General features: G+C 39.8%; 1 protein-coding gene across 6 annotated transcripts; it reads right to left on the bottom strand.

Moving 5' to 3' along the window:
- Positions 1 to 446: 446 nt before the first annotated feature.
- On the bottom strand, positions 447 to 18,049 carry epn1a (epsin 1a). Of its 6 annotated transcripts, none has more exons than XM_012919109.4 (15): positions 17,955 to 18,030; positions 17,165 to 17,214; positions 16,962 to 17,007; positions 13,403 to 13,563; positions 13,023 to 13,124; positions 12,489 to 12,647; positions 11,033 to 11,161; positions 10,582 to 10,702; positions 10,320 to 10,477; positions 10,082 to 10,153; positions 8,806 to 8,889; positions 7,297 to 7,576; positions 6,494 to 6,658; positions 6,016 to 6,258; positions 447 to 2,480 (listed from the first exon to the last, which is right to left on the bottom strand). In XM_012919109.4, the coding sequence occupies exons 5-15, from the start codon at positions 13,089 to 13,091 to the stop codon at positions 2,014 to 2,016; spliced, it is 1,947 nt and encodes a 648-aa protein (XP_012774563.1). In that variant the 5' UTR covers positions 13,092 to 13,124; positions 13,403 to 13,563; positions 16,962 to 17,007; positions 17,165 to 17,214; positions 17,955 to 18,030; the 3' UTR covers positions 447 to 2,013. The 6 variants fall into 6 exon arrangements, with proteins under 6 accessions (XP_012774563.1, XP_023009600.1, XP_004550788.1 ...); XM_023153832.3 differs by lacking the exon at positions 17,955 to 18,030 and adding an exon at positions 17,727 to 17,946; XM_004550731.5 differs by lacking the exon at positions 17,165 to 17,214 and having other exon boundaries at positions 17,955 to 18,049.
- Between the last annotated feature and the right edge of the window lie 4,291 nt (positions 18,050 to 22,340).

Raw genomic sequence — 22,340 nt, forward strand, 5'->3', positions numbered from 1 at the left:
TTTATCCGATACCAGTACCAAACCGGTACTTTTGAAACGCCGGTGCTTAAACCAGTGCTTAAAGAATGGAGAACACACACTTTGTCCAAAAACCTCTCATGTTCAGCTGTTTTTTTGTAAAAAGATAACAATGTTAGCCTTTTCTGCAGCTATAGGGGATTTATGGCATCACTCTTGGCTGGAAGCAGTGCTTAAACAATGGAAAAAACAAACTTTGTCCAAAAACCTCTCATGTTTAACTGTTTTCCACTTTTTCTTTGGTCATTTTAGCCTTTTTGGCCAGGGTGAAGGGAGTATCTGCCATCAAACAAGAAGACAGCCGCATGTAACTATGACGGTGTTTGCTAGTTCACCTTACATGCATTAATGCACTCATTTCCCATCTTCCTACTCAAATAATGAAACAAGATTTTAGTCACATTGGAAGAACGAAAAAGCAAAAGACATTTCGTGTTTTTGTTTTATTTCATAAATTTCTTCTGATTTTTTTCCATTTTACTTTTCAAATGTGAATGTTCACAGTCAACACCACACAAAATTCCACCTTACCCGATAAAAGAGATATTCTTCTTGTTGATATAAAATAACAATAAATTCATCAAACTAAATTAAAAGAACAGCATGAAAAGCATATTGTCGAGTCCCAGTTTTATCTCCTTCCATTTGCTGAAATAATTGTCTTTTTTTGTTTATTTCTTATTTTTAAAGAAGCATCAGTTGCCGTCCCTCTCCAAAGGAAAGGGGGATGAAACACAAGGACAGTGCTGCTCTAGGACACCTGCATGCCAGGAATCCCATATGAAATGTGTGATTAAGAAAAACTGCTTTTAATTACTGAAAAGAAGAGTGTGAAATATGATTGGCAGGGAAAAAACAAAACAAAAAAACAAAGGTGACCCTTACAACACCTCATTTGAAATCCCCACATTACATCTTATTATTACAACTTCCAAAAGCAAAAATAATCAATGTGGATTCTTCCTTTCTGAGTCACTGAAATGAGATCGGACACGGGGGGGAAAAAAAAAAAAAATGGAGACAGACACATACAAAGACATGAACATTTGAACAATTGCGTACTTGCACACTCAAAAATGAGCATTTGTGTTCTCATTCGCACTTTGCCACACACACACACACACACACACTCTTTCAACGAACATCACTCCCTCCCTCCCCCCATTGGATCACAGATGTCAGAGCTCTTTAGGTTTTCTACAGTAACCAGGAAGAAGCAGAATAGGGGAAAAAAGGGGGGGGGGGGGAAAGGCATTTGATCTAGATGGCATCATCACACAATCCTCCTTGTTTATTTGTTCCCAAAAAGTTGGAAAAAATAAATTACATTTACCATTAAATTAAAAGTGAAACAATTTGACCACATTGTGCCTGAAATGTTAATGCAGGTTGTTCAGCCCGTATCTCAGTCTACAGTTCATTAAAAATAGCTCTTCATGCACTCGTTTCATTTCAGTGATTCAGTGTTTGTCTTCATCCTAGAGGGAGAGAAGAGGAAGAGGCAGGTACAACAGTTTCTTTGTCCAGTTTGTTAGTGGCTGTCTCCTCATCCTCCCTCTCTCCCAGTGCAGTAATGTTAGAATAGAGACACTACTGAAAAAGCCTCGAGGTATCACAGACTTACCTTCATTTCAAGACAGGACTGAAAGGACCAAAAATGAAAAACAAAAACAAATACATGAAGTACGATACAGAACAGAATTAAAACAAAATAAATAGATCTCTATTTCCCACCCGTAAAATAACCCGTGAAATGAAAGGACTAAATAAACGAAATAATTATTCTGAAATGAAATAATGCTTTCAAAAAAGGAAAAGATGAAACATTTTTTTGATTTCGTTTTTTTTCGTTTGTTTGTTTTCTTTAAATATAGAGATGTAGACACTTTTCTTTTTGGACACAAATTGCATTGGTGAGGGGGGGGGGGTGACTGAAGGGGGCAGCAGGTATGACAGAGGAGGCTGAAAGGTGAGCCAAGTAGTGGTGACACTTCCTCAAAGAAGAAATGGGTTGGTGCTTGTGCCCGTCGTTCCTCCACCTCCCACTGATCCTCCAGCACCCATCACCCCTCCTGGTCCTGTGGGCCCACCCAAAATCAGCTGAGGAGGTGGTGCGACTCCGGGTCCCATCAGACCTGAGCCTGGGGGTGCCATTGGGGAGAGCCCGCTGTACGGCATGCTCATGGGGCTGGGCTGCATCATGCCCAGGCCCATTCCCGGAGCCCCCATTCCCATACTCATTGGCACCATGCCCATTCCTGGTTGCACCATGCCCAGCATGGGATTGGGAGGCACAGGACTGGTGCGGAGGCCGCTAAGGCCGAGTGAGGAGGGCTGAGGTGAGATGGAGGTCATAGGAGGAGCCACCCCAAAAGGGTTGGATGATGCAGGTGTTGGAGAAACCCCCCTACTGGAAATGGTACTGCCCGGAGTCACTGCCATGCCAGTAGCAGGAGATGAACCTGGGACAGAAGAAACACGTACACGGGATAAATCAAAGTTCACTCGTCTAACACATTTTTAATTTAATGTTATTATTAACATTGGCACAGTTTAATGTGGAGCTGGAGGCTGTGGAGTTGTATTAAACATGCAGACGATCTGTTAACGTAGTCTGATATCAGAATGGTTAAATTACAAATACAGCTTTCTAAAGGCTGACGGCAGCTGTCATATTTTACATGGAAGGAACAACTTGCAGCAGACAGAGTGAGTCTAAAGGGGGGCAGGGGTGTACTAGACCATATTCATTACAAGGCTTTCATAACATTTTTCAGATTGAAAGTGAAATGATATAAAAAAAATATTATTTAGATTGCATTAATATTTAAAAAAAAAAAAAAAATAAAAGTTTTTTTCATGAGCCATTAAACTGACCCGAGGGTTGTTAGGTTGGTCAGTGAATTATTGTTAATATTAATTAACGTCTATACCAGGGGTCGGCAACCCTGGGCACGCTTGCCAGCTGGGTTAACTGATGGCATGGCCATAAGTGGACTGGCCATCGGGATACCGGACATTTGCTTGATGGGTCAATGGTGATTTTTCATTTTTATGGGCCGATTATTATTATTTTTTTGTAACAGCATAAACAATGAATGGTGGTGGATTGGCCAGATGCTGGCCGATGTGTAAAAATAACTCAGTTGTTTGGTGGTTGCTGTGGCAGAGGATCCACAGAGGCCAGCAGGTGGATGAGCGAAAGGGGGAGGAGGAGAGACCCGAGGCGGCCGCCGGTCCGAGTGTCAGGTGAACTGAACTTCCGATAAGAAGTTATGACCTGCAGTCTATCTGGGTCAGATATAAACCAAGTTTAGGTGTAGTTTATTTTCGTTGGGCTTACTTTTTACCGTCAGTTACAATAACTCATACTGCGTACTAGCTAGCATGACTGAGTTTCTATACAGCTGGGTGGGTGCTATGATGTTACTGATAGTGAACTTTATTTTATTCATAAGGTTAGTTAGTAGAGAAAAACAGAATCGTCTCGTATTCAGAGAAAATATTACACGTTTCATATGGAGCTGAAAAGAAACAAAGTTTGTCCCGTAAAGACACAAAGCTGGAGTTATTCTGGGTCTATACGCTGCACAGCTGCCTCTTCTCTCATTCTCTCCCCCTCCCTCTCCTGTTGCTACTCCAATCATGAAACTGATCAGTGATCAGCTTTTCTCTCGTTTGTTTTTTGTCCCAGTCCAGCCCTGGGCACGACATGCAGTGAATTAATCTGAGAAGGTGCATTCAAATAAATGGCCGGGCCAGCGGTGCACATCGCAAATTAGCTCACATAGACACAGTAGTTGTGCCGCTTCTTATTGATGGTATCTTAGCTAACAACCCCAACTACCAGATTCAACTTGTAATTGGCTAAAAATAACGTAGCCTACCGGTGAGAGGGACGTTGCTAGCTTTCCACATTCTGACACTTCAAAAGCTTCAGGAGCTGTCTGCTCAGCGCAGCATCAGCACCATGGAAATACATGGCTACCTCCGTAGACTTGAGACAGAATTCACAATAGGTTTTCTGGACTTTCAGGTGTATGGACCAATGTTTTCTTTTCTGATCAAACCAGAAAGCTTTAATGAGCAGCTGGATTTGTCTCGCATTAACTGGCTGAGTTAATGCCAGTTAATGCAACATTGAAATGCAGCTGATTGAGCTGGAAAGCTTGACTCTGTGGGGGTCAAAGTTTGCAGAACTACGAACGCAGCTGGAATCCACAGCTGTGCGTGTTCATGGAACTTGCATTTTCACCTGCTGGACATCACTACCTGACAGGTTTAACTGTCTTCAGAACATTGCAGAGGTCTTATTGACAGATTTTGGCTCTACATACTGTATCTGTGTGAGCAGATTTTCTCTCACACGAATAGTGTCCTCAGGTAGCCGTCTGAATGCTGGACACTCGGAGACCTGTGTCTCTGAGTGGGAGACCAGAAATCACATTAACATGTGTGTCTCTGCATTAACAAACATGCCATATTGGCCCAGTTAATTTTTCTTATCATTGTTGTGAGGAGACCATAAATAGCATTTGCATTTCTGTTGTACAGTTCATTTGCTGTTATGAAGTTCTTGTTATGGATAAAAAGTGTCTGTTTTTTGTTTCAAAATAGCTGATAACTATTCGCTGATAGCTGCCAACATCTACAAACAAATATAATTTTACAAAGTGGTTCTATATAGTGTGAAACTGTTAATATAGAGCGTTATTAAATTTATTGCTAATGCAATCATATGGCACATTGACTTCTGAGGAAAGTTTAGACGGCACACATCATCAGAAAGGTTGCCTACCCCTGGTCTATATCATAACATCATCCTTATTAACATCAGAAAGCCTTTAAGACATAGTAAAGATACATTTTTACTGGCTTAGTTCACATAGCCAGATATATTAAGATATATATGCAATGATCTTTCACAGTATTTGAGATTATTATATATTTTTTGCAATTAAGAAAATGTTTTCTTTAAAAAAAACCAAACAAACTAAATGTGAATATGGCACGCACATACAATTAAAAGGGTTGCGTTTTGTCTTTGCTTTGCTAACAGACGTTTTATGGAATTAATTTTTAATACATTGCACTTTCTAAAAGAGCAGTTCATTCTGAAACTTCTGTGTTTTTTGCCATTATTGTCTGTGTTTGGTCGGTAACGATGTGTGGATTGTGATTAAGAAGAAGTTTCTCGTTATCGAATCAGAAAATGCCACAAACGTTATTTGTAAACCACAATAATGAATAAAAGAATGGAGACAGTTTGACATCTCAGAGTTAAAATCTCGCAGAGAAGATTAAATCAATTTTCGCCATGTTAACCTAGAAGTTTTAAAATTTTAGCAAACAAAAAAGCAAAACAATATTTTGGACTTCAGCCTGGTTTCTGCATGTTGATCAGATATTATGATATTGTGACATGTGCATGAAAGTGAGGCAAATGCAAAAAAAAATAAAAAATAAAAATGAAGAGACGGCAGCTTAATTAGTAAACTGATCGACCAAATTAATCAGAAACCACTGTGATAATCATTTTACATCTTCATTTTGTTTTTATTTCCCTGACAAGCATGTTTTAAATTCATTTTTCATCTTTCAAATAAAATACTCATATTTTGTTTCAGTCCCACAAAATAAAGGTGGAAACGCAAACATTTGCTCTTACATTTTACTTTTACAGTTACTCAAATTTTTATTTTACATTTAAACAAATAAGTTATATATTTTCTACTGATTTATTAACTCAATGATTTTCTTTCCTTTTTCAATTTCTGTAAATGCTTCCATAGGCTGATAAAAGGTACGCCCCTAAAGTTTGCAAAGCCCCATTACACAGCAGTTTCATGTTAATGTCAGTCATTTTCATATAAATGCTTACAGAAATTCATGAATATTCCAGGCTCTCCCTAAATACGAGTCACAGGAATTCAGCGAGACTGAATTTGTCTTTCTGGACACAAAACGTCGAGCTCATGAAGTTCAGCAGTAACTAACCTGTGTTCTGAAGGAAGGGGTTGTGTGCTGATGAGGACGAGATAGAGGGAGGCGGTGGCTGTTTGGGTTTGGGTTTAGACGGCACCAGAGAATCGAGATCCACCAGTGCTGCGTTGGGGCCCAGGAAGGACTCGGGAGTCTTCCGAACAGGAAGTGAAGAACCAAGAGAGGACAGGTCAAAGGGTACCGGTGAGCCTGTGCTGTCAGCGCCTGCTCCTGAAGATCCTAGTTGCTCTGGATCTCCTAAGCGAGGTAATGAGGAGCAGAAAGAGTAAATCAGACTCTTAAAAACGCACTCATAACAGCAAAAAACAATATCCGAGTACATACTCACACAAAGGAGGATGAAATGTTAGACAGGACAGCTGCTGAGTGCATGAATTTGGAAATTTGTGTGCAAAATATGTCAATTCTGTTTACAATTTTGCGCCAGAACCCGAGCATGTGAGAGTTCACGTAGTTTTAAGTGTCAATGTACCTGTGCCGTTAGTGTGTTTGGCGGAGCCACTCCAGATGTCAGAGGTGATGGGGTCAGAGGCAGGGACAGGCCCGTCCTTTGCCCAGGGGTCTACTGGCCCCCCGGAGGAGGAAGTGCTGGGAGGCAATGGAGGACCCCAGGGGTCAGCACTGGGGGGGGTCACAGCTACAGGGGAGGGAAGGACACGCAAGGGAGGGGAGGGTTAACACAACACCTTACAGGTACAACTCACAATAAGGCGGGGACAGGAAGCTGGGCTGGGCAACAACAGAGGTGTTTCTCTCTCCTCAACCTCTCCATTGTTAACTTTCCAGGAGGACTGATGCAACTGACAGCCACATTACTTACTCCTAAAGATAATCTGAAACTTATCGGAGGTAAAGGAGAGATAAGAAGCAACCTTATACATTTAAAAAAAATAAATAAATAAATAAATAGATAAATAACTGAAAAAGGCATACAGAGGGCAAGAGAAGAGAAAGCTCTGGTTGAGACAGCCACAGTCAGTCCTGAGTAAAAACAAGAGGATAAAAATCCCTGGTTTAGACACAGAGGGGGAATGGCATGCTTGCTTTCATCACTACAAAGAGAAAGCATGTATAGACGGATGAAAAGATCAGCTATGACAGCATGGTGACATGTATGAGGGGAAATGCAACCGTGGAGTGAAGGGGAGAAAAAGTCTCCACATCCTCTTTCACCCACAGAGACAAGGTTCTGTTTTAATCACCAGCAACAAGTACAGTCCCACCCACCTGACTGCCGACAGAGGTCAAACATGACCACGGGTCGAAGATCCTTACCTGAGCTTCCCCAGGGGTCGACGTTGTTTACTTTGTTGGACGATTCACCCCATGGATCTGGAGGAGGAGCTATAACAGGCGGAGCTCCCCCACCCCAAGGATCAGAGCTTGTAGGGGATGTGGGTGATGCTACCCCCCATGGATCTGTGGTGGCTGTGCCCCACGGGCCCGAGGCGGCAGAGGCAGAAACTGTGGGTAGAGGTGAGGGCCCGGCGGAGCTCACGACAGGAGCAGCAGGGGTCCCCCAGGGGTCCACAGCACTCAGCTCCATCAGAGCGCTCTGTACAAGAGAACATTTAATGAATTAATGCTTGCACAGCTGATGGACATCATTACACACGGTTCACTATGCCAGCACATTTATCATTTTCTATCAGTCTTATTAGCCTGTTCTCTCTCTCGGGCATTCATCAATAGTGCTGATGAGATGTAAAACCACAGAAGGAGAATTGTTGGCATCTCTCCTCTGTCAGCACCAACTTTTCTTTCGCTGTTTTTTGCACATTTTTAAAATTATTTATTACTTGAGTTGGGACTTAAATGAAAGTGATTTCAATCTTTGTTTCAAAAGTTTAGTTTTCCAAATAGTTTAGGGAAGTAAGCCTTAACCAAACTGCTCACTGTGTGGGCGGTTAAAGGCCTTCTTCCTCTCCATTGTTTTTGCAGAGGCTTCCATTTTTCTTATGTGTGTTTGGTCTTTTTAAGCAACTATTTTACATGAATAAAATTGGGATAATCTCAAATGTTGGCTTGTATGAACCAAGGATCAGGGGAGTAGAACCTCAGGTGACATTCTGAGGTTAGATAATAGTGTTCTGATAAAGGAGAAAATTGAAAATTAGAAATATTAATTAATTTATTATTAAAAATAATAATAGCTGTTAGTTATGCTTTGAAGACCATCTGCAGTCTCAACAAAGATGCCTTTTTGGTAGAAAATTCTGGCAACGGCTGAACTGATTTTTATTACTGTAGAGGAGAAAAAAACTGAATGAAAGCACAAAGGTATCTCACATTTCAGAGAATGATTAATGTGTCTTAAGCTCTGAAACTTGAAAGACCTGAAGGGTTGTGTAACACTGAGGAGTAGCTTTGGACCCAAAGCTTTCTTACGAACGAGCGGATTATTGCATCAGTCATGATAAAATCTACGCACTGTGCGTTTTATGGAGCACAATGTGTCTCCCCAGTAAATGAAAACATTGTGTGTTTCCAAGCTTCATGCAAATTTGAATCCTTAGCAACACTGCTTACACATGAAGTCAAATAAGACACCTGATAATGCTTTCACGTACCATCTGCTTTTTTCTTTTTGCTGAACAGTCCATCTGTATTTTACCAACACTTTTAGTATCTGAAAGTTTTCACTTCAAGTCAAGTCACACTTTGTTAATCAGACACACAGCTAACAAAGCTGAATTTACTCATGGAGACACACACAGACCCAAGTAAAGCAGATGATCCAATGCAGCTTATCTATATTCATTAAAACAAAACAAAAACACCCACCTCTTCTGGTTTTGGTTTCTCCCTCTTGCTCTCCTCAATAGCCATCTGCAGTCTCAGGTCATCACCTCTGCGCAGCCGCTCCTCCTGCCAATCACAAACACACAATTATATCCATCAGCAAACTCCAAAAACGCACCACAGGCACAGATTCATTAAATCCACACTGAAGGTCAGTATGAGCGAAAGAGGAAACCCTAACCTTTAATCATGATTCAAAGGCAAAAGATAAGGCTGTTCACACAATGTGTGTGAAGAGCTTGTAATTTTTACACAGCTTAACACAATTTAGATTACAAGCGCTGTCACGCGGCATCCTAAAACTGAAGACGGTGGCAGGAAGATGTCTTAGACATGGGTAGGCAAAACGGCTCCTGAGAGGGAGGATACAGGTGCAAAAGCAGCTGTGGTTCGTTTGTTTGCTATCAAATGCTGCCATGGTGAATACTCCAACTGCTGTGTGGGTTTTAACTGCCTGCACCAACAATGGTATCAGTTCGGTAGCTGCGCACAGCAGAGCTTCTTTATCACCTGAAGGACAAAACTTTTATAGTAGAAATAGAAAGCCTTTTATATGAAATCAATAACAATTAATTTCAGCTCAGATGGAGATCTTGAACATCAACTTAAGATCCTGCCTATTGCCACCTTTATTCTAACACATTTCACTGAGGACTGACAGCATAACACAGACTTATCTGCAAGACAACAGATCGTCTTTAATGCCAGTAAGCAACATTAACATTAAATCTGAAAGGCTAAACTAGTCTAGTTTTACAGTAAGTGCAGGACTGCAAACACTTGATGCAGACAAACAAGGTTAGCACTCAGTAAACACAGAAACAGGAAGTTACAACAGCAGGAGGGTGTTAGAGGTTAGGAAAGAAATGTTTCAAATCAAGACTAGGGTTAAGTGCATGCTATCAGAGACGGCAATGAGAAAGAAAGAATAATCAATACTTGCAAGCCACTCATTGTTAATAAATTATGGCAAATATTTGCAAGTGACATGCAAATTCTAGATGGCAGATGATTAATTTGTTAGGTGCACGTTTTTCTTGCAGTTTTAACACATCTTGATGAGGTTCTGAAAAGCGCCTCTTAGGATGCGACTTTTTAAACTGAATTACTGCAACAGGATTACTGCAAATACGAGCATTAATTCATTTTTTCTTGATCGATCAATACTTGACATTTGCTTGAGAAATTCCATTTGACAGAAAGACAGATAGTTGATGACTGGCTCTCCAGCCAGCTGGACACACTCTCTGCCCCTGACCTGTTGGTGAATCTCTTTGCTGAGTGTGAGTGCATAGCGGAGCTCTGCATCCTCCAGAGGGTCCGTGCTATTCTGGGGGAGTTCAGGGGTTAAATGGTGAGAGCAAAGCTAGGTGTGCTGCATGTACAATATTTGTAAAGCCTTTGTGTACATAAGTGACGTGTACATTAGACTGACTGCAAACTTATCTGAAGTAAAGGACCAGTAAGCTTAGCTCAACAGGTCTACTTGGTGTTACCTGCTCTGCCTCTTCTTTACTCATAGCCAAAGCCAGCTGGAGCTGCAGATCTTCTTCTCCAGAGCTCTGTGGCCAAGCCTGCTCACTATCAGCACCCCCAGAGTGTGAGCCCAGCGACAGGCTGCCCCCCAGGCTGGGTGCTGAGGGGGCTGAGGAGGCTAAAGTGGAGATAAATATGCACAGAAGGGACCAAACCCTCTTATAAATACTGCAACTGTGACCACTGGATCAGTCTGTTAACTACTTAGAGTAGGTGTCTCACCACTGGAGGTCTGTGCCATCTTCTCTTTGGTTTTCAGGGCGTGGATCCTCTCCTCTCTTAGTCTCTCTTCATCTTTTAACAGCGTCACCAACTGTTTGGCTTTCTCTCGAACATTCACACCCTGGAAAAACAAAGCGAACCACTGTTAATTTAATACATAACATAAAACAGATACAAAATCAAGTATAAAAGCAGTTACTTACACAGCATACTGTATTGATTTAAAAAATGTTTTAACTCAAGCAAAGCTCATTTATCAACAACCAATAAAACTTTTATGGCTGGCTTTGTGTAGTTGCACAACAGGTCAGAGACACCTAGTCAAACATGCTGCTTGTAGTTTAGTCAAGGACGTTTTACAGAGTGCGCCTGCATTCCACAAACGTGGACTTTAATCACCACTGACTTCTCCTTTCCATTCAGCTTTGAATGCATGGGTGTGTCTGTGTACCTGGTCTTTGCCATCTCGGTCTATGTACTGGAAATCCTTGAGGGTCTGGACTGCGTAAATGTTCTCTCGGCACTGCTGGGCAACACGTTCTGAACCAGTTTTGATCAGGTACTCCATAAGAGTCATAGCCTAGAGAAAATGGAGAGAACTGTAAATTTTCAAATACAAAAATTCCCAAAAAGAAAATAAACATCTTACACACAAAAATAAAAACAAATATTTGAGCTTTCGGTTTTTAAATCCCGCACATAATTACTGACCATCTCTGTACTACAGACATAACTACGCCATGGATTCCCATCCAAAGCCCCAAACCTTTTTAGGTGGCAATTATTCCCTGCTGCAGACACTCAAACATTGCGGATAAGTAGTTATTCCTGGAAAACTTTTTTTAAAGGGCACATAGGTAGTGCACTCTTTGGTAATGTCCTGTAAACAAACCTGCGCAGTCATAAAAAAAGAAAAAAGAAAAAGAAAAGAAAACAGAACTGCACACAGCTTCAAGCAAAATGTCTGATGGGAGACTTTTTGTTGCTTGGACCCAAGCAGCGCACTTGCAGACACTGAAACTACAAAACATCTAAGGGTGATGTGTCTACCAAGCAGTTTTTTTAAAGACTATGGCTGTGCAATTAGGTGAACCTTAATTTCGGTTTCCACGACTTATTAACACAAGCTGATTCTGATAGAAAGATTATTATGCTGCACTCTGTTTTGGACATTCCTTTCCTTTACTGTAACCTCTATATAAAAGTCCACATTTACTTCCAGCCAGGCAGCAGATTTAGTTTGGTTCACATTTATTTCTTTATTTAGTTTTTCAGTTGAATTAAAGTTAATGGAAATACACTTGTATAAAAGACATCATTCTTCTTTTACGTTTAGTCAGTCGATTTTTGCAAAACCAAAAATTAATTGTAATCTTACTATTTAATACAATAATTGTGACTATGAATTCTCCTATAATTGAGGCACTTTCCTTCCAAAGGTCTGTAAGAATTGTGCCATATTTTTACACATTTCAAAAAGGCTGCGTTCGCCACTGTCAGCTTTTACCAAGGCACCTAATGAAGGAGGGGTGGCATAAATACTATGTCAACCAATAGTCACAGTGGTGCTCTGTGTGTGTAAATACCACGAGATTAGTATGAAAATAATACTTGCAGGAACATTTTGGGTCTCTTGGTTAAGCAAAAAGACAGAAATATGCAGAAAAAAAAAAAAAGGTTGCACACTGCAAAGTCCCAGATTCGCCCTTTTTATTAAACCAGATATCTGATGAACTGTTCCAAACAACTTACTTTTAAATATTCACAATTTAAGTAGCATGCTTTATTTCCTTTGGATGAAATAATGAGATAATGATATGCTATATTTTGGAGTTTTCCCATTGTGTTTACGGTCTTGTGTTTAATCTGTATTGTTATTCCCCAACTTCACTTCTGGACTCACAAACCTTGTACACATGTCTCCAATTCTTGCCGTGGTCATTGAGGCGCTTCCACACCATGCTCATGATTTCCGAGAAGGCCACGACATTGTAGGTAAGATCAGCGATCTCTGACATAAGGGAGCTGCTGGGGCCCCATGGGTCATTCGACGTTGCCTCCCTAACCTGGACACAAGAACACACAAAAGGGATAAACCATTAATTATTCCACTCAAACCGACTGAGATGGGAATTATTTCAGACATTACTTTGTGACATGTTGGTGCACAGTGTTCTGAGTAACAAAATAAATTCAATCAGATCACAAGCTGCAGAGAATAATGAATGGGTACGATATGATTAGATTAGCTCATTCTCTACATAACAAGGGGAAGAGTGAGGAGGTTCTCCAAAGAAATATTAGATTATCGGAATCCGCATAATCTCATCATCTGTGTGGCAGAGATGCATTTGCTACACTTAAGTCCTAGATACAAAATGGGAATGTGTGCAGAAAATGAAACAGAAGAAGAAAAGCCAGCTAAGAAGCCAAGAGACAACCTTGATTTCAGCCTCTGAATAGTTGTGGACGATGTTCTTTACTTGTCGCCGTAGCGATGAGGTCGACATGGCAACGGTCTGGCCACTGAGCTCTGTTGAAATCTGAACAGCAGATGGGCAAGACGAAATGTAAAGTATAGTTAGTACAACACAAATAATACAAGTTTATTTCCAGCGCACACAAATCAACAAGACTTACAACCAATAAAACAACCAGCAAGAAAGACGATGAAGACTTGAAATACTCGTAAGGAAGTGTGCGTATACAAGAGTCTGAAAGAAAGAGCAGCAGACTTTAAGAAGAACAATCAGTGAGTGGAAGATGGCATTGGTAACCCAAATCAGCATCAAACGAGGAATAAAGACAATATCATGCACACCTGTTACACAAGACTGATGCAGGAAAAGGGTCTCTCCTCTTGGTATATTGCCGTTCCTCTATCTTGGCTGCCACTCATTCATGGAGTGCTTTGTCTCGGTTTGTCTGTTTCTTCCCGTGGCAACATTGGGTCCCAAAACCACAGACTAAGGGGGATGAAAACTAGGGAGCAGGATTGAGATTAATGTAAGTGTAAATGCATTGTGACTTGGATACTTCTGCTACAGCACAGCAAGCAGCCTTAAACTTAATCTGTCACTAAATCTAAAGTAACCATTTATAAAAATTTTAAAAAACAAAAGGACAAAGGAGATATTCAGCAACAAATATCACATGATCTGTTGCTGATCCACACATGCTTCACAGAGACACAACTTATCAGTTACAAGCTTTTTCTCTTATTAGAGCAAACAGCTTAAAAATAGGAATGCAGTCATTTTAAATATGACCATCTGACTGAAAGCTAATACAGGTTGTCTTTTTATTTACTTGTCAAGTGAAGAGAAACATTACAATCTAACTATAAATAATTATTCAGTGAGTTTTAAAGTCTGTTTTCTCTTCTTTACATCTTCTTTGAAGATTTACCCCAGGCCAAACTGATAAATAATGTTTACTGACAATGTTAAATTCCATCTTTAGAAGCAAAAAATAAAAGTAATCAGTAAAAAGAGCAAGAAAGCGTGAATGAAAACAAAGTAAATTTATGACAGAAATGTAGCAGTGAATTTAACTGGATGCGATTTTACAGAAAAAGATGGCGTTCACACTTTCAGGCAAACCATTTTGGCTCCTCAACCTTGATTCCTTAACAAAGTCAATAATTTAGTTTTCACATCTAAACATCTAGGCAACTTCCAGCTTCACACCAGACTAAATTTATACAAGAGTTGCACTAAGATAAATATTTTAGAAGGGATCCATTTACTTAACTTCAGGTACTCTAATCATTACACTGCCACAAACTTTAATCTTGAACCCATATTTGCAGGCCTCAAGAGCAGAACCACGGATTATTAAAAACAACATATCATCAACCAGTGCTGACACTAATCAGAGACAGAGTCACGTATGGATGTCAAGAAAATGACACGCATGGTTAAAACAAACTATAAACTTGAGACGGATTTTAAATGAGTATTTTAATTCGAAGAGATTGATACCCACAAGTGTGGGAAACCTTATGGTGCAATAACGTATAGTTTCTGTTTTGCAACACCACTGACAGTTCCTGAATTTGGTCTAAGAAAAAAAAAACAAAAAACCATGGACTTATTCTGTTTGCTGATGGAGAAAGAAAAAAGGCACGCAGAATGATTTTTGTGGATCAACAGCACATCCCTCACTACCTGCTGAGCTTTTTTTAGTATCCGATTGCTCACGCATCAGGTTGAAACACTGTTGCTGACCAGATGCAAGCTCTCACTGCCACAATCTGCATTTTCCTTGCGTAACAGATGCTACCTCAGCTTGTGCCACAAAAATACAGTCAGGTCCATAAGTATTTGGACACCGACAGAAGCACTGAAGGGGCTAGCTACACTTTTCTGATGTGAACAGAGGCAAAATTACAAAAACTATCACTCTCAAAACACTTATGGATCTAACTGAATAAAGGCAATAAAACAGATCAAAATAAAGGAAGCACATTGTCTTTCCTTTATAATATAATAAATATCAAATTTTCCCCACCCACTGTATGAGGACCTTCCCCCAGGTGGCAAACCAGCACTGGCAAGAAACATTGCCGCTCTTTCCGTTTCTCCGGATTCAAGCAGATCCTTCTTCATACTGAACCAATAAAGTAAAGAAACTGACTTCTACAAACAGCATGCTGGTTACAAACTTGAGATTAGTTAAAGAACGAAAGAAAAATAAGATTTTAGCTCTGACTGCTTGTTACTTATTAAAATAAGTTGTAACTTGCAGTAATAAATCAACCTGCTGACAATGTTTAAACCAGTGGTTCCCAAATAGTGTGGCTGGATAAAAAAAATGATTACTGTAACTGCACAAGAAGTAACCAATGAAATTCAAATGTACTACATTAGTTGACATGAAATGACCTGATTGAGAGTGAGGAGGATCAAATTTGCACAGTGGTAAAACTGATCACTTTTTTGTATAGAGAAAAACACATACAACCACTTCAAGATCAAGAACTGTTAGGAGGAAAAAAAAAATACAAAAAAATATACTTTTTTATAGCTTCAGCTGGACTGGGATGTTAATAGGCCTTTATTTTCTGTAAGGTATTAACAAATGTGAACGCTGTGCCACACAAGCAAGACACACCTGAAAACCAGATCTTGAGAGAAACTCCGACTACTAAGTTGCATGTTTGTGGAGCTTACTGGAGACCAAAAAAAAATTTAAAAAAAAAATTGTAGGTGTCACACTTAAAAGTGCTTTCATCTGACACAACAGCTAAAACAGTCATTCACACCATTTTAGCTGACATAAAGGCTAGTTTCTGCAGATATAAACACTGGTTTAAAGTTTGAAAACTGCTGGGTCATTCCATCACAAAACAAAGTGGGCCTTCTGCTCGAACATCGCAGATATCCCTAAAAATGAGATGGTCCAAAGTTTGGATTTATATTAATATATGAAATACTTCTCTAGCTTACACTTTGAAATTTGGGACCATGTTTGAATGAGCATACCTCAGCAAATATTAAAGATAAATACCTGAAATTTACTATATCAAATGATGAATCGGGATCTGTAATTTCAGACAAATACAGAGTATTTTCTAACTAAAATATGGAGGGGGAAAATGAAAGCCATCTTGTAAATTCCCATGTTTATTCACATACTGATAAAAAAAAAAAATTTAAAAAAAAATCACATTGCAAAAGCCAACTATTAATAATTTCTGAGTGATATATAATTTTATTTCACAATTACACAAAATGAAATGTGTAGAATATTGTTTTGACATGAAATTCTTAGTTAATTCATAATCCAAATATAGTAAATTTATAGTTTCCAGAGTTTCAACTGAGAAAATTTTGTTAAATACATGCACGTTCTTAATTTTCAAGACCTACTGCCCTGTATGACTCAGGTTAGGTTTAAAATATACAAAGAATATTAAAAATGCAGTGAAAATGTACAAAAAAAGACAGGCACATCGGACAAGGTTGAGCAGAAAATGTTCTTAACAATTGGATGATTTAGGATGGTTTGGCCCCAGTGTCACGTTCAAAAATGCCTTCATCTGACCACACAGCTAAAACTGTCATTCACACCATTTCAGCTGTGTGAAAACCATTCGATTACACATTTTAAATGGATTTTAAATGGCACAAACTTAAAGCCTTTAGTTTGGATACTATATGAAAAACATAACCGTTCCAAAGATCATTAAGTGTTTTACATGAGCCTGACAGCTATAAGGGGTTCAGATTTGTAGGTCAGATAAACATGAGAGCATGTTGCATAACTGAACAGAAAGCAACCATTGCAAAAGTCAGTTCAGAGACTCCTGAAGCCCAGTGCCAAAGTTCAGACACGCCAGCTAATCCGTGATAACCATGATAAGTGACATAACATACCTTTTATATAGCTCCTCTTCTCGGATATCGTCAGTCTGAAGCCACACTGAAGGGAAAAAGATCCCCCACAAAGTTTCATCAGAAGCACTACAGTACACACTTTATCAGCCTCAAGCGCCAAAAATACACAGATCTCTCACTTATATCACATACAGAACAAGCGATAAACGATCTGCTGTAGCGTTTATTTACTCATAACTCACGTCACAGGAAGCTGCTCTATATGAAGGATGGATTGTATGGTTGAAGCCAACTAAAAAAGGCGAAAAGCAGGCATAAGTGTTAACTGATTTATTCCTCCTATCACTCATATCCAGCTAACACTGCACAGCCTCCCGAAGACGTGACCCCCACCCAGATAACGTTAACGACCCTGCCAGGCAGATGCTGAGCTCCCTGTCACACCTATTAAGATAGCAGGCTAACTAAATGACATGTTAGCAACCAAACTGTCATCTAACGTTTTTCTAGCTGCAAGCAAACGATAATGCCCGCTGTAAAATGGCACACACGGGTATTAAGCGAACATTTTTATGTCGCAGAGGCTTAATTTATCGACTAAAGCTGAGCACCAAACTCTCTTATTCCCAGCTAAGCTAATCGAAACTGTTTGCGATCACTTTGCTATCAAAAAGTCTGGGTGTAGTACTAACAGGTGCACGGAGGGGTTTAGTTAGGCACAAAAAAGCGGGGTAACTAAACAGAACGAGTCGCTCCTGTCCCAGCGCTGAATTACCCCAAAATCGATAAAAAGGTGAAGGTTACCTGCCACTTTGACTGATAAAAGAAATCACTTTGCTGCTGTTGCTGTTCGGACACATTAGCCAGCTAGCCTGGTAGCAGTTAGCTGTTGCTAGTTCGCTACATGACTGACAGACCGTATGAGCTCCAGCTTCACGTCCTGCTTTGGGACACTACTGAATACACGCATTCAAGAGTCGAAAAAGGCTGACAACCCGGCACAATAAATATCTAAAATAAATGTCTACTGACCCTGCTGTAGCTTGAATGTACGAGGAGATGGCCGAATTTCCGCTTCCGTTCTCGCCTACAGGAAAGACCGCACCCCCTGTAGCTTTGTTTTCCTGTGATGGTAGTAGGAGACTCATGAATTATTAATTGAGATGAAATGAAAGTCTCAAATAAAGAGACATCGAAATGATTGTTTATTACCGTTTAATACGTAATACGGGGTACGTTTTTACATCTGAGATAAATTTCCTCTTTAATATTCATTTTGTGTCAAAGGGAAGAACTCACATCCTCTTTTTTGTCATTATTTTTGATTTGGGAGACGTTTGTTCCACGTTTTCCAGACTTCTCAGAGATTAAAAAAAAAAGATTTTGTGTGGCTAATAGAAAAGAAAACTGTTTGATACTATACAAGGTGTCTCTCTGGTTTCATTTTTAAAAATCCTAGATGAGGAACTCGTTTTACTATTGGCAAGAAAATGGAGAACTTGCCCCTGATTTTATATTTTTACATTGTGATAGGAGGTTTAATATTAGACAAAGATTACCCAAAGAAACACAAAATGCAGTTTTTAAATGATGATTTCATTCATTAGGGTAATCCAAACCTAGCTGGCCCCTCCTCAGTAAAGGAACTGTTAATTAATGTGAACAACATTTTTTTTAGAAAGCACAGTTCAGTTTCTTTAGCTGTCTCCAGGACTGATTATTGCCAGCCTGTTGATTCGAGAAATCACTTAAATCGTTCCTGTCTGACCAAGTGAAATAGGCTAAAAGATCCCAAAAAGGAAAGCTTCACACCACAACCTAAAGAAATAGCTGAGAAACACAGTCATCAACATCAATCAGTCTGGAAAGAGTTACAAAGCCATTTCTAAGACTTTGGGACTCCAGTGAACCATGGTGAGAGCCATTATCTACAAATGGAAAAAAAAAAGTGGAATAGTGGTGAAGCTTTCCAGGAGTGGTCAGCCAACCAAAATTAGTCTAAGAGCACATTAATGACTCACTCAAGATGTCACAAAAGAAGTAAAACTAACAAAGCATTTCATAAAAGAACATCATACCATCATTCAAACATGGTCGTTTTAATGTGATGGTCTGGGGCTGCTTTTCTGGTTCAGGGCCTGGGCGACTCGCCATAATTGATGGAACCATGAATTCTGCTCTCTACCAGAAAATCCTGAAGGAGAACATCCAGCCATTAATTTATACCCTGAAACTCAAAGTGAATTTGGGTTATGCACCAGGACAAAGCTCCGAAACACACCAGCAAGCCTACCTCTGACGCAAGAAAATAAAGGTTTTAGAGTGGCCTAGACAAAGTCCAGATTTAAATCACATCGAGATGCTTTGACCTGACCATAAACAATTCATTCATGCTTGAAAACCCCTCTACTGTGGCTGACTTAAAACAATTCTGAGACGATAAATGGTCCAAAATTCTTCTACAGTGATGTGAAAGATCATTGCCGGTTATTGAAAATGACTGATTGCAGTTCTTCCTGCCAAGGGTGGCCCAACCCTTAGCTTTAAGGGGCAATAATTTTTTTCACATAGGGGCAGATAGGTTTGGATAGCTTTTTTTGCCCTTAATAAACCAAACCATCATTTAAAAAATGCATTTTATATTTGCTCGGGATATTGTTATCTAATGTTAAAATTTGTTAAACAAGGACTCTGGCCAAAATAACATCTCTGATGGACAGAGTCTCCCACCCCATGCATGTAAATGTTGCTGAACTGCAGAGCTCCTTCAGTGAGAGACTGCTGCATCCTAGATGCATGAAGGAGCGTTTCCGCAGGTCCTTCCTCCCTGCAGCTGTCAGACTGTACAATCAGAACGGCTCCCAACAAACACAGATGTTTACATCTGCGCTGTAACTGCAATAATTTAATCAACCGATTTGCACTACAACCTGGTTTGCCTCTTATCTGTAGTTATTTTTATTTAATTTAATAACTGTACAGTACTCTGTTTATAGCAACCATTGTCCATATGTTAAATTGTGTATGTTTCTGTCCTGTGTACTGTTTGTTTGTATATGTGTCTTTCTGGCTGCTGTTACAACCAAATTTCCCCTTGTGGGACAATTAAAGGATTATTCTATTCTATTCTATTCTATTCTATTCTTGTTTGACGATTTTGAAACATGTAAGTAAACTGTAAAACCTAATATTGTGCTTAATTAAAAACATTAAGTAGACTGAACTCAGTTTTTGTCAGCTTGTTAGAATTCAGTTTAAGTTACCAGCAGCTTTTGTTAAAAAAAAAAGCTGATTAATAACTCTAACTTTATTTGAATTGGCTTAATGACAATGACAATAAATAAATAAATACTAAATAAATACTAAATGCTTAAATTAGGAAAATTTAAGCTGGAAATTTTGCTTTTCAGTGGTGCAATGTAACTAAGTTAATTTACTCTGTGCTGTACTTAAGTAGGTTACATCTCACAGGCAGCTTACTTTACTTGAGTGTCTGGCCTTTTATGCCTCTCTCTATTGCTGCCTCTCTATGGATATTTTATATTTTACTTCATTATCTGACAGTTTATACTACTGTTGGAATTTTGTATGTAAAACATACAAATAAGTCACCCAACTAAAATCATTAATTATTAATTAGTTCATATATTTTTGATCGTTTTTTCTTGTTGACCTTTTTTTTTTTTGTAGTTTGTTATGTTTTTGTTTCTAGATAAAAAACAAAGAAGTAGATTGAGAGAGTGTATCTCAGGTCAATACAAATGCCCTCATAATTAAAAAAAAACAAACATATGAAATGGTCATTTTATTTTTGTTTTAATGGTCATTTTATTTTCCGTGATTGGTGGTGCCTGTTTTGTGGTGGTAATCCCAGAAGGGAGCCATCAAGCTGAAGGAGGAGTCCTATTGGGCTTGGTCAGCCATCAAGTGGTGGTCTCCAGCTGGCAATGGAGCAGTTCACAGCTGAGTGTGAAGTGTCGGGAATGAGAAGGCCTGGACTGAGAAACAAACTATCCTTAGAACTATTACAATATACCAAGCTTCTGTGTTTAAATGCAAAACAAATATGTTGTTTGAGCTACAGACTGCACTTATGGCTGAACAATAAATACATTTTATATTTATTAATGTTACTTGCAGTACAAAGTTATGGGAAGCCTAAGTTTAGTTTCAGAATAATTATATCTGAGACCTTGTTTTATTGTAAGGTTATTCAAGTTTAAAATTGTGTAAAAATAAATATAACATTTCAATTTGATAATATTTAAATAACTCAAGCTACAATGGTTGCAGTATACTTGTTTGTTGTTCAGCAGAATGGTGTCCAGCATGTTGGCTGAAATACTGTTTTTGCATTTAAAAATAAAAGTTGGGCTGATTTTAATTGCATTACAAGAAGTGTTTTTAATTATGCTTACATACAACAACACTTAATATGAACACCGTATAAGAAATTTCTTAAGCTCCAGGATGATAAAACATAATTTGTTTAGTTTAGTTTAGTTACACTCAATTTTTATGAAAGCAAAATTTAAAGTTCTCACAAATTGTGATTTAATTTAGTTGATTTTTGTCAGTGGATAAATATTTAGTATTGCTCACTCAGAAAACTCAAGTTATACAGGAGAGGTGGAGGAAGATCTCAGCCTGGGTGTTTATTGTCTTATGTAGTCTGGAAGATGAGTGGATGGTGGGGTGGGTGCAGTTTTCTCTGTGGTGGGGTTGGGTGGACTGTCCACTGCCCACTGGGCCCCGGTCTGGATGGGCCTGGGCCCCCTTTCCCTGGCGGAGTATGGGGGTGCCTACTGGGGTCAGCGGGGGAGCTGGCCCCAGGGAGGGGTCACTTGCCCCTCCCTTCCTTCCCTCCCCATCTCCAGCTGCCTCCCCCTTCCCGCTCCACCACATCCACCCACACATGCAGGACCTTGGAGTAGGGGTATGTCACCAGGGTGCAGAGGAGGCTCGCCCCCCCCCCCTCTGTCCCCTTCTGGCTGCCTCTGCCTCAATTTTATCCCACAACTTAGACATTCACATTACTCACACTCTCATTACACATACATATAGGATCTTGGGGGTGGGCACGATGCACGGAGTCCAAAGTACCATCAGGGTGTACACCCCACCCATGGCGTCGTTGCCCACCTCTCAAAGTTAAATACACGTAGACATTGAGGGCTAGCAGGAGGGACCATGCGCTTACCTGCTGCTCTCTGGCAGGTAGCTCCATGCCCTCCTGGGTTTTAAATGCACCTTAGAACACACATGCATCAACACTACAATGAGCGGGTGGAGGGAGGTTTGGAGTCTTCTCTCACCCCCATTCTCTGCGGCCTGCTGGAGCGGGGGGGGGGGGGGCTAGGAGGAGGAGTTGGCCGTCCGACTGCGGTCTGGAGTGTGGGGCCTCCCTGCTGCTGCGGA

Source organism: Maylandia zebra, linkage group LG11 (genome assembly GCF_041146795.1).
Source record: "Maylandia zebra isolate NMK-2024a linkage group LG11, Mzebra_GT3a, whole genome shotgun sequence".
Taxonomy (NCBI): Eukaryota; Metazoa; Chordata; class Actinopteri; order Cichliformes; family Cichlidae; genus Maylandia; species Maylandia zebra.

Bases quoted from the DNA above. Each gene is read 5' to 3' on its own strand.
- epn1a (XM_004550731.5), bottom strand. From the start codon at position 13,091: ATGTCGACCTCATCGCTACGGCGACAAGTAAAGAACATCGTCCACAAC. The intron at 11,162-12,488 runs GTTTGTGAGTCC...CATTTTCTCTAG, and splicing joins ATTGGAGACATGTGTACAAG to GCTATGACTCTTATGGAGTA. The intron at 10,703-11,032 runs GTACACAGACAC...TTGTTTTTCCAG, and splicing joins ACCGAGATGGCAAAGACCAG to GGTGTGAATGTTCGAGAGAA.